Below are 13,260 nucleotides of genomic sequence, written 5' to 3' on the forward strand. Positions count from 1 at the left end.
GGCCAAACGGCTGGTCCGATGGGCATGAAACTATGCAGGGTTAAAGTGGGGCCACTAAGATGGCTTATAATAGGTTTCATCCTACACCATCCAAAACTAATTTGCTAGTAACAGTAAAATCAATAATAAATATATATACTTACAAAACAAAACTCCTTTACTGAAAAGAAGGAAATATCGCGTAGTACGTGAGTACATAGCGATTTGCTCAACTACGTCGAAAATAAAATGGAAAAAATAATAATAATAATAATAATAATAATAATAATAATAATAATAATAATAATAATAATAATAATAATAATAATAATAATCATGTTCATCATCATTATCATCATTATGGTAAATAATTGAGAAGAATCTTAATGAAAGGTGAAATTTGGCGTGAATTAACTTTAAATAAACTAAAATGGACAAAAAAAAAAGAGAGAAAAAAAGAGAGGAATTAGCGTATGAATAGGTTTTGGTTTGGTTAAAAAATTCTGGACTTGGGAAAGTAAACTTACGAATCCGAGGGATTCCATCGACGACAAGACCTGGATCCTTCTTAAGATCCTTCAGAATGGAATCAACAGCAGCAGCAGCCGCTGCTGCGAGTCTCCAGAGCAGGCAGAGACTTCTCAACAAAAAATGAAGAAAAAGGAGCACAAGAAATCCTTCGTAGCAGAGACAGGAAACGGAGGGGCGCCCTCTTCGGAGCCTCCGGATCCCGAATCATGTGCCGTGGCAGTTTTAAAATCAAGGCATAGAGGAAGCAGATGTCAAGGTTAACATTATTCACTATGTTTCAGCTATACAGCAGTTTACTTGTGGTATTAGGAGTTGTGGCAGGCGACTTGACCGCTTGGACTATTAATGATTTGTTTGATTTCCTTTGTTATCAAGGAGTCGACGGCGGTTTACGAGTACATGATACTCTTGGTGCTGCTGTTGACTCTTTTGAACCGGAAATCATTGACTCTTTTGAACCGGAAATTGTTGCAGAATCTAACAGCTTGATGACGCCAGCCTTTGCCTTTGCCATCTTCGGATTGGCCTTGTTGGCAGGCTTGGCTTTTGCTGTTTGCTGGAAATTCGGAAATTATGGACGCAAAGTTCATGATTTGGATGAAGATCTGGAAACTGATGACTTTAAACCGGACTACAATCTACAGATGGACGACCTGGAAGAAGACGACAGCGAGGATGAAAACTGGAACAAGAAGACAGGCGAGGACGACCTGGAAGAAGACGACAGCGAGGATGAACTGGAACAAGAAGACAGCGATGACTACCTGGAATTAGAAGACAGTGAGGACGACCTGGAAGAAGACGACAGCGAGGATGACCTGGAACAAGATTGACAGCGATGACTACCTGGATTAAAAGACAGTGAGGACCGACGGGCCGGAAGAAGACAACAAGCGAGGAGAGACCTGGAACAAGATGACAGCGAGGACTACCTGGAATTAGAAGACAGTGAGGACGACCTGGAAATAGATATAGATGAAGTGTCTAGACTAGAAAATCGTCTAGAACCGGAAGAAATGATAAAATGTGAAGATACTGAAGATGGACTGGAAAGCGAAATGACCGAAGTATCTCGGCCAGAGGAGAGCTCAGAACTGGATGAACTGACAGGTACTGAAGATGGTCCAGAAACTGTTGAAAACCCGAACATCTTGATGACCAGCCAGCCCTTTGCCTTTTTTGCCATTCCCGTTTTGGCCTTGTTGGCAGGTTTGGCCTTTGCTGTGTGCTGGAATGATAACAGTCATGGAAACCATCTTCAGGAACTGGAAGACCATCTGGAAAGTGAAAGGGCCGAAGAATCTAGGCTGGAAGAGACCTTAGAACTGGAGAGATTGACAAAAGAACTGGAAGAGAGTCGGGTTGCTGCAGATGAAATGGAACGTCTATGGAAGGAGGCGAAGGAGGAGATTGCTTGGCTCAAGAATCAAATGGCAGAAAAGGACCTCTTGCTAAGAAAGAATGCTGACCATGATGAAGTTATGAAGAGTGAAATTGCAAAGTTGCATCATCAAAATGAAGAAGTCATGGCTGAACACCAGCCCTTGGAAGATGACCTAAAACGGGCTGTATACGAAGGAGAGAGGATGCAGAAATTAAATAACGATCTTATGGAGGAATTAGAGTTTCTGGAAAAGAAATGCGAGGACGAAAGGATAATAGCAAGTCTCATCCGAGGAGAACTAGAGCTGAAGGAAGAGGAAAACAGACTCAAAGCTGAGATCATCGAAGCAGAACTACAAGTGATGAAGAACTGGGTCTCAGAATTAGCAGGACAGAATGCGAGATTGGCTGAGGAGTTAGAAGAAGTGGAAATGGAATTGACTTCAGTGAAGAAGGAGCTAGGAAATGAGAAGATGAGACCCAAATTTTGACTGAAGAAGTCCAGGTCATGAGGAAGTGGGTCACAGAGGTAGGTTGGAGGAAGGGAGAATTCCAGGCTCCAGGAAGAGGCAGACGAAAACTGCCTGGAAATAACTTCACTGAAGAAATCATTAGTGAAGGAGAAAGAGCAAAACAGCTTTTTACAGGATGCTCATCCATTAAGGAGGGAGATTGAAAGCTTGTTTGAGGCAGAACAGAAGAGAAGGAAGGAGATGGAGAATTCCCTCAGAGTCTTAAAAGAAGAGCTCGACAACAGGGACCTCCAAATAGAAAGATTGTTAAATGAGGAAAGAAAATTAATATCTGAAAAAGAGGACCTAGAAGAGAAGCTAGACATCGCTCTAAATCACGGGAATGAACTGAACAGCTTGCTGGAGGAAGCAGATGAGAAGGCCAAAAAAATTGCTAATGAATTAGAGGAAGAGGTCCAGAAAAGGGAGACCCAAATACGCCATTTGTTAGGCCAAGGAGAAAGACTCAAGGAAGAACTGCAGCAACTTGGAAAAGAATGTGAAAGGTTGACAGAAAAGTGCAGGATACAGGAGGAACATGAGGTGACGCAAGAACAACGTTTCAGAGAGTGTCTAAAGAGACAGGAAGAGGCTTTGAGGCAACAGGATAAATACCTGTTGATGACACTTCTCCATGGGACAGCTCAGAGGAATTTCCACCTGCAAATTACACAGGATGGAAATGAAGTTGTGGACCAAAACAGGGAAATGGAGAAGGAAGATGAAGGACAAGAAGAGGACCTGTCTGACCTCTTGCAAATGAGGAAGGAGACCCAGCACAGGAACTACTGTGAAGCCCAACGTGAGAGGACCCAACTATGGGCGGCAGTGGGAGGTCCTAACTCAGACTTTGAAGATGTCGTGCATGGAAAATGAGAGAATGGCAGAAGCGACGAACGGAGGTCCTAATAAGCACTGTGGAGTTTCCACAGTGAGCCTCCAGATAAAAAAGAGGAGACTTGATCAGCGGAACTGGGCACAGAAGATGTCTCGATGGCCAAGTCCGAGCACCAGTTCCAAGGAGGCAGGCGAAAAGAGGCAAATCTTGATGCCTTTCGCCTTTCTACAGCAGGAGGGAGGGGGTGATCACCCGTGACTCCCCCCTAAAAAAAGGTCAAACAAAAGGGCCAACGTGAGCGAGTCACAGACTGGCCCGGCGACCGTGAGGCTGAGAGGCACATCTTCAGCAGCGTGAGAGGGACTTCCCCCTACACTTGCGAACCCCCCCCGGGCCTCCCCCCGGAGGCCCATCCCCCACCCCCGAAGGTGTTCATGGCGTGGTTTCCTCTTATGCTGCTTTGGGTGTGATTTTAGCCCCACAGTCATCAGGCCATTCTGCGGCTCAATCGTGTTGGCCCTTTTTGCCTCAGTCAGGAGGAGCTCTGCAACTGAGCTTGACTAAATGACCCAGATTCATTTTCCTGGCTGTGGAAAACCCACATTTTAACCTAGCCTCTGGAGGGTGGGTGAGCAAGCCAGCCCATCCCAGAGCCGGTCCCAAGCCCGGAAAAATAGGGAGGGTTGGAATCATCCATAAAATATCTGCTAAAAAATGAGAGAGAGAGAGAGAGAGAGAGAGAGAGAGAGAGAGAGAGAGAGAGAGAGAGAGAGAGAGAGAGAGAGAGAAACACCTGTAGAAGAAAAATCTCTCTTTAAAATCAGGAGATATGTTTCATATATAAACTTAGTTAAATGCTACACTTACACCAACTGTAGAATTAGGCCCAAAATCTACAGTGCCACGGACCTAGCATTCACTTTCTATTCCTTGGAATTTATTTGATGCGTTATTTAAGAATAATTTCCAGGGAATAGAAGGTGAATGCTAGGTGCCATGGCACGTTAGACTGTGGGACCTTAATTCTACAGTTGCTGTAAGTGTAAGCATTTAACTAAATAAATATATATTAAGCTTATCTCCTACTTTTAAAGAGAATTTTTTCTTCTACTGGTTTTACTTTACAAAATCTCTCTCTCTCTCTCTCTCTCTCTCTCTCTCTCTCTCTCTCTCTCTCTCTTTTCTTTGATATGTCTCTCCTCACCTTTTCCTCTAAATATGGAGGTGTTCAGATCCATTGCCACTATGAAATACATGTCAGATAGTCAATTCTTGGGTATAATAAAATTATTAGCTAAAGGTGAGTTTACACTAGGCTTCACCCCACGCTGCATGCGAAAGACTCATCACCAACTCATCAAGAGTCCCGCCACACCACTAAGTCACCCTAATGAGTAGTCCAGTAGGCGGGGCTAACAAGAATTTGGAAGGAGTTAGATGATGAGTCTTTCACATGCAGGCGTGGGGTGAAGCCTAGTGTAAACTCACCTTAGCTAATAATATTATTATACCCAAGAATTGACTATCTGACATTTATTTCTTAGTGGCAATGGATCTGAACACCTCCATATTTAGAGGAAAAGGTGAGGAGAGACATATCAAAGAAGAGAGAGAGAGAGAGAGAGAGAGAGAGAGAGAGAGAGAGAGAGAGAGAGAGAGATTTGAAAAGTAAAACCAGTAAAGAGAATCTCTCTTTAAAAGTAGGAGATAAGTTTAATATATAAATTTAGTTAAACGCTACACTTACAGCAATTGTAGAATTAGGCCCAAATAATTCCAAGGGATAGAAAGTGAATGGTAGGTCCGTGGCACTGTAGACTTTGGCCTAATTCTACAGTTGCTGTAAGTGTATCATTTAACTAAATTTATATATTAAACTTATCTCCTAGTTTTAAAGAGAGATTTTTCTTCTACTGGTTTTACTTTACAAATCTCTCTCTCTCTCTCTCTCTCTCTCTCTTTTTCTCTCGTTCTTTGATGTGTCTCATTTCTCTCTCCTCACCTTTTCCTCTAAATATGGAATTGTTCAGATCAATTGCCACTACAAAATACATGTCAGATGGTCAATTCTTGGTATAGTAAAATTATTAGCTAAAGGTGAGTTTACACTAGCTTCATCCCACGCTGCATGCGTAGACTCGTCACCAACTCCTCCCAAATTCTTGTTAGCCCGCCCCGCCTACTGGACTGCCTCATCAAGAGTCACGCCACACCATGATTAAGTCACCCATAATGAGTAGCCAGTAGCGGGCTACCAAGAATTTGGAGGAGTTGGTGATGAGTCCTACACATGCAGTGTGCAGTGAAGCCTAGTGTAAACTCACCCTTAGACTGGTCTAAAGCCTTTGATTTGGTTAATATGTATTTTGTTTTTAAAGTAATGAAGAAATTTGGTTTACCAGATGAATTTGTGGATCTATTTCGAGTTTTGTATAATGACTGTAAAAGTTATAATTTTGTAAATGGGTTTATTGGTTCCCCCTTTTGTATTAAAAGAAAAGATGATGATGGTGATGAGAGAGAGAGAGAGAGAGAGAGAGAGATATCCATCAGTTTGGACGTTGAGTCGTTGTTCACTAACGTCCCTGTTTCTCAGACAATTGAGATAATTTTGGATAAAGTTTTTAGTAATGATGAAACTTTCTGTGGTTTTAATAGCAACTTTTTAAAACGTTTTTGGAACTTGCTGTGCAAGATGCCACCTTTGTTTTTTTAATGGGCAGCTCTTTCTATAGGCAGAGGGGGTTGCTATGGGTTCTACTTTGGGACCGTTGTTTGCCAATTTTTCTTATGGGACATTTGGAGGAGAATTTTCTTAATGATTGTCCTGGGAATTTTAAGCCACTTTTTTATAGAAGATATATTGACAATACTTTTTGCCTTATTTGAATTTTCGTGGCAATGCCGCAGCTTTTTTTTAGATTATGTAAATGAAGCCCATCCTAACATTAAATTTACGTTGGAAAATGAGAGGATGACACCCTGGCCTTCTTGGATATAAAAATAACTGGAGATGACCACCTTTTCAACACAAGTGTTTTTAGAAAGAGTACCTTCACTGGGCTCGGGAACAACTTTTTTAGCTGGTGTTTCCGTAATTTTAAGATTAATGCTATATCTGCTTTGGTTTTAGGGCCCTTCGGTACACATCTGATTGGCTCTCCTTCCATCTTCAAGTCGAGTTTCTTTTAGAATATTTTGTAAAGAACTCGTTTCCCAAAAAGCTGGGTTTTAACATTATTAGTAAATTGCTAGGGAAGTATCTGTCATGCACCCACCTTCAATTTTATGTACACCCAGTTACAAAAAGCGGTGTCGCCCCGCCAGGCCTGGCTCAGGTGAGATCATGCCTTCTTGCCCCTGAAAGTGGCCCCACGTTCAAAACAACCAGTACATAGTTAGATTGGTTCGAATGGGAGGAGGAGGAAATAACGGTAATCACGCAAAAAGAATGCAAATATTGAATGAAATATATATGGAGAGAGAGAGAGAGAGAGAGAGAGAGAGAAGGAGAGAGAGAGAGAGAGAGAGAGAGCTTTTATTATTCCCATTTTTAGGTTATTGCATACTGATGGATATACTGTTGAGACACCTTCCTTTGCTTTAAGAAACATGCTATCATATAATTTTTTTAGAAAATAAAGTAATTTTATCAAGAAATCTTTATCACATCATATTGTTTTTAATCGTTATCACATTTTCTAAATAGAAATGACTTAAATATTGTTGGAACTGACTATTCATATTAATATTATTCAGACGAAAATATCCCACCTTTTAATTATCCTATAGGAGCTGTATTCTCTCTCTCTCTCTCTCTCTCTCTCTCTCTCTCTCTCTCTCTCTCTCTCTCTCTCTCTCCTCCTTATATCGCCTGAATCGACCATTTAAATAATGGTGTTTGATATGTTATTTGGATGTGGCCAAGGATCACAAAACCGTAAATGGCTACTCTACCAAAACTAGGCTGTGTCTATTTTGCCCTAGAATTGACTTCCCTATAATTACTGTATTACCAATAATACACAAATCTGGTCACAAAGATGTTACAACCATGTTTTGTAGCCGTGGGTGGTATAAGTCATCAAAGCATCAATTTTGCAAGGATGTTATTTTATTAATTATTCTATGCTAAGAACACGTTACTGGATAGCTAATCTAGTACTACAGGATCTGTATTTATGGCATAACTTATTTAAGTTACCAGTATTTGAGTGTGATGTGATGGGCCACTTGGCTCCACCCCTCACAACCATCTAGGATACTTATAGTAAAGATATTTTAATTTGCTACATTTCTTATATTATAGAATATCTATTATATTCTTTCTGAAAATCTTTGTTTGTTTGTTTGTTTTTGTTTGCATGGTGTTTTCACGTTGCATGGAACCAGCGGTTATTCAGCAACGGGAACAACAGCTTTATGTGACTTCCGAACCACGTCGAGAGTGAACTTCTATCACCAGAAATACACATCTCTAACTCCTCGGACGCCAACACATACCAACTACGCCACTGAGGCCCTTGAAAATCTTTGTGAAAATAAATTATGTGAAATGAAATGCAGTGAATGTGTGCATCGGTGCATTAACATAATGATGGTGGGGTAGAAACTAGAAAGTATGTAAGTGTTGCAAAACCGTATACTATTGACATGTTTAGTCTCTCAAATTATTTGGTGATAGTCTTCAGAACTGGGCAGATCGGTCACGTCTTAGCTATGGACGAGCTGTATAACGCCAGTGGTCTTGACAGTCGTGTTTGCAACCTTTGAGGCATATACTCAACAGAGTTGCCTTTGTTTGCCACCGTCATCCCTACAAACGTTGCCATTGATAAGTATATAATACATAGATTACAGTGCACAACATTATGTTAGAACAGTTATTCCAACGTATGATAAACACAATGACCTCCACTAACACTTACCTAAGCGTAGATAATCGCAATTACCATAAACCTCCACAAAGGCACCAAACACGACTGTCAAGACAACTGGCGTTATACAGATCGTCCATGGCTGTGTGTGGCACGTTACCTCGTGGGAAAACCAGGATTCATAACGTAAACGATAGTTACAGACATTAACCAGATATACAAAGATGATCTCAGTAACCCTATGACGCCATGTGCCAGTCGTGATGGCGACTTAGAATCATTGATATTAACTGCTATCAGTAAAGGTATTACTACCATTACCTTATAAATGTTGATAAGCGAACCCGTCAAGACTTAAATTAAGGTCACCCAATGTCACCTGTCCCCCATCACCTTTAACCCCCACCTTGTCATAATATCTTTCTATCCCCACACCTCCTCATGTTCGGAATTTCAATGTCTTACCGTTATTATGAGATTGTTCTGATGGATGTTTTTTGGAAGGTAAAATAATACTCAGATGACAGTATTTCATACGCCATTATATTTTCCAAATGTTTATAATTATTTCATTACAAAAAATAAAACCATGGCTATGTAAAAGACTAATGAACAGGAGATATCGAAAGTGGTGGGTTTCTTGAATAGCTTGGACGGGGAACACCAACAAGGTGTGTTGGACGTTAGCCGCTGAAGCCACGAATAAAGGTGGAGTGAGTGAGCAAGCGTGAGCCGGAGGGCGGGGGTGGCGGTTTGGGTTGGAGGCAGGGGTGGCGGTGGGTTGGGAGGCGGGGTGGGTGTTATCTAAGACTGACCGATCTGACCAGGTCTAAAGACTGTCCCCAAATAATTTGAGACACTAAATATGTTAATAGTATAGTTTTGTAACACCTGCATAATTCATACCCCATCATCATTAATTTAATGCACCGATGCACACGTTTCACTGCATTTCATTTCATATAATTTATTTTCACAAAGATTTTCTGAAACAATACAATAAATATACTATAATATAAGAAATATGGCAATTAAAATACTTTCTATAAGCAGCCTAGATAGTTGTGAGGGGTGGAGCCAAGAGGCCAATCACACTCAAATACTGGTAACCTAACTAAGTTATGCCATAAATACAATTCTGTAGTACTAGATAAACATATCCAGTAATGTGTTTTCTTAGCATAAATAAAATAATACCCTTGAAAATTGATGCTTTGATGACTCGTGCAACCCACGGCTACAAAAATTTGGTGTGTAATATCTTTGTGACCAGATCGTATATTATGGGTAATACAGGTAATTATAGTCCAGTCAATCTAGGGCAAAAAGTAGAAACAGCAAATCTTTGTGATCCTTGTCCACATCCAAATAACATATGAAACATCTGCCATTATTGAAATAGTCAATCCAGGCGATATAAGACGGAGGACAGAGAGAGAGAGAGAGAGAGAGAGAGAGAGAGAGAGAGAGAGAGAGAGAGAGAGAGAGAGAGAATACAGTTGCTTATAGGATAATGAAAAAGGATATTTTCGTCTGAATAATATTAATGTGAATAGTTAGTTCCAACATTAACTAAGTCATTTCTATTTAGAAAATATGATAACGATTGAAAACAATATGTGTGATATCATAATAATTTCCAAAAAATATACGGTAACATGTTTCTTAAGCAGAGGGTCTCTTATATATCCGTCAGATTAATAAGTAAACTTATTAATCATTTTGTTCTATTTTATGTTCATCTGCTTTGGATAATAAATATTATATTTTAGTATTTATGTGAGCTTATTAGCCTAGTGACATTCTTGCAGATAGAGGGTGCCAGCTGCCACAGGTTAAGAGTTGTCATTTTGTGTAGCTTTGTCAAAAGGGCGGGAGGGTGTCTATATATATAATATATATATATATATATATATATATATATATATATTATATATATTATCTATCTATATATATATATGATATATATATATATATATATATATATATATATATATATATATAACATAAGATTTTGTACTGCCGATGGTTGACTACCCTGGTTATGAGTTGGCAATATCATCTCCATACTAGCCACATTACGCAGTAGATTTTAGCCCTCAAGTCAAAAGGTCTTCCTTATCATATTATCTCCTTAATGCATCTAACCTCTCAAACACATCTTACATTCAACTTTATCTCCGGTCCAGCTCTTTACTATACACACAGGGAGTCAGTCATTTGCATAATGACGCCAAACACTCGTGTGCCACCGTCACACGAACCTTTAATTAAGATGTACTAGCACGCACCAACATGGAACCTCTAATGAGATGGTCGGACATATGTGTAAACACATATTCCTGCCGGCGGCGCTGTCATTTATGAATTTGGGAGTTGCTACCTGTCTATCTATCTGTTAACTTATCTATACGCTCATAGTTGTCATTTCACCATATCCCAACTCTGTGACTGGCACTATCCTTCATGGCACTTTTCCCATGAATGCAAAAAAACAAAAAAACAACTTATGATCCTCCGCCCCCCGCCCTCTCTCTCTCTCTCTCTCTCTCTCTCTCTCATCTCTCTCTCTCTCTCTCTACGTTTTCTTAGTCATTATAATTCGCGTTTCTCCAAAGTGCTCCGGTGCTATCAATACGAAAATCTTGCAAGAAGCGATGCAAGGAAAAAGCAATTAGGTAAAATTATTTTTCTTGTCCTAAATCACAAGACGCAGAAGAAATAAGTGCGGATATCAAAATTAGAAATGGGTATTCCTAAATCTTTTAATTATAATGTAGGTCAAAAATAAAACTATTAATCATATACACTGATCCTTTTCTGCACATTTATAAATATCTGTTAATAAATATCTTAAGCTTTCAAATTGTCACTGTAAGACAGTATCACCACTTGGATTTATATATATAAAAAACTCATATTAGCATAAGTCTTGAAACTGAGAGAGAGCTTTAGGGAATTTGAGACTGAAAAAAGGGGATCCGAATACTCTCGAAAGCTCTTCTGTGAAGACTTAGTTTTAATTACATGTAGTATACCAGAAGTGGCCAAAAAAATCGATCGCCCCAAAATCCTATTTTATACAAAAATACAAGCGCATAATATATATATATATATATATATATATATATATATATATATTATATATATATATATTGTAAATTAACGTAGTTTTTGTTTTTATTTATCAAGTTTAAATCAGCCATGTTTACTTTTAAGTTTCTTTTGCTTCAGCAGCCAAATGCTTGTTAGTTAATGTAAGAGTTTTTGTGTTATTGAGCCCCTCCTCCTCCCTTGTTTATTTCTGTGAACTATCGTTCTAACGATTGTTTTGTGTGATTTGATTTTGAGCTACGGTGGATGGTTCGTAGCTGTACTGTGAACGTTGATTGTCTGCCCGCGGAAGTTCGGCTTTGGAACGCTCCTTATCAGACCATCCCCTTGAGCAGCTTTTGTGGATTATTGGAGGACGACCTTTTGGCAGTTTATTTTGGAAACGGCGCTGTTGGAATCTTTCCTCACGACCGTTCGTAGGTGCCTTAGTCACCTGCGACTCTGGTGCTGTAGATCACGGCTCTTCGTTCACTTGCGACCATAGTGTCCGCTTTACGGGGTTTCGCAGAAGCGTATGCTATTTGCGACTTCTCATATTACCCCTTATTCCCGTCGGATAGGAGCCCACGGGATATTGGTACCGGCCGTCGCTGGATCCCGGTACTGATTACGGATTCACCTGCCACTTCTGCCTTCGTCCTTCTGCTTTTCTTCGGGGATGTGTGAGCGCTGGCTCGTAAGGAGATACGTAGGGAGGCAATCGCCAGGTAAGGCAGTATAGCTGTTATTTCCTTCGAGGAGCCTTATACCCCTTTTGTCCTGGCGATCGTGTCCATCCCTTTAGTAGCAGTTTGGGTGCTTGCTATGGACTCCTAGTTCGACCCGTCTTCAGTTGTTCATCCCCGACGTAAGGATTAGAACTGTCAGTGTACGTGCAGTACATATATTATATATATACATATACGTTGTCATAGTTTTTTACTTGTTTATATTATAAGCTTATTGTTGCCATTATTGTTTTATTGCTTATTGGTGGATAATATTTCCATATCTTTAGTTATACTAGCTAGGTAGGTAAATTTAAGGGTTCCTTGTTTTGATATCTTCCACTTCCTTCAGCCTTTTGTTATTTAGGATAGTTTTGGCCGGCTTATATTTAGATCCTCACTGATTTATGAAGTATTTGTTCTCCTCCTCTGAATTTCTGTTAGGGCTAGATGCCTTGTGGCTCGTTGAGGACCTGGTATTTAGTCCTCTTGCTTTAAGCTGTATTGTTGTATGTATTTTACTTGAACCCGCAAGGCTGATTTAAATTATTTCTGTTTTTGTAATAAATACTGTTAAGTTTTTCTGGAGTGTTTTTGTGCCTGCTTTCCTTCAACATGGGTTGCATATACTGTCCTACGATCCTAGCAAAATAAAGTACCTAAGAACCTGTACTAGAACCCCAGAGGTTTGTAACATATATTATATATATATATATATATATATATATATATATATATATAATATATATATATATATATATATATATAGTACAAAACTGTGGACCTGATTCGCCAACTTCTTTCTTACACTTTTTCCTCCGTTTATGCCTCCCATAATAACTTTTTAATATTTATTCAACCAAACACACATACCTGTGGATGGCTTACACACCTTTTATTCTTCTGCGCTTTCCTTCCGGTATATGCTTAATATAATAAATTTTTCGCTTACTCGGGGAGTAAGCCTACAAAATACTTTGTTGTTTTCGTTCTTGTTGTTGGGGAAAGGGCTATGGTAGAGCATATAAAGGTCTGAAAAAGGTGTTTCGCGTTGAGTTATAGATACAGGAATTTTAGGATAGCATATTCATGACATCTATTAGAATGAAAATGTAAAAAAATAAATAATGCGCACGTCAAAACAGTATAGAACAATCATTTCTAATAAACTATAACGTATTTATTTTCATTTTCGTTGGTGAAACAATGCTCTGTTTCACCGCAGATTTGAGCGTCCCGGATAAGCTGGAGGTCGGATCACGCCTTGTTATATTTATTCAATCAATGCCTTGAAGGCATAGTTCCTAATCGCTCTTAAA

At 39.5% G+C, this 13,260-nt stretch overlaps 1 protein-coding gene across 1 annotated transcript; it reads left to right on the forward strand.

Moving 5' to 3' along the window:
- Positions 1-2,606: 2,606 nt before the first annotated feature.
- On the forward strand, positions 2,607-3,281 carry LOC135222320 (uncharacterized). Its single transcript, XM_064260406.1, has one exon. The coding sequence runs from the start codon at positions 2,607-2,609 to the stop codon at positions 3,279-3,281; it is 675 nt and encodes a 224-aa protein (XP_064116476.1).
- The last annotated feature ends 9,979 nt before the right edge of the window (positions 3,282-13,260 follow it).

Source organism: Macrobrachium nipponense, chromosome 3 (assembly GCF_015104395.2).
Source record: "Macrobrachium nipponense isolate FS-2020 chromosome 3, ASM1510439v2, whole genome shotgun sequence".
Classification (NCBI taxonomy): domain Eukaryota; kingdom Metazoa; phylum Arthropoda; class Malacostraca; order Decapoda; family Palaemonidae; genus Macrobrachium; species Macrobrachium nipponense.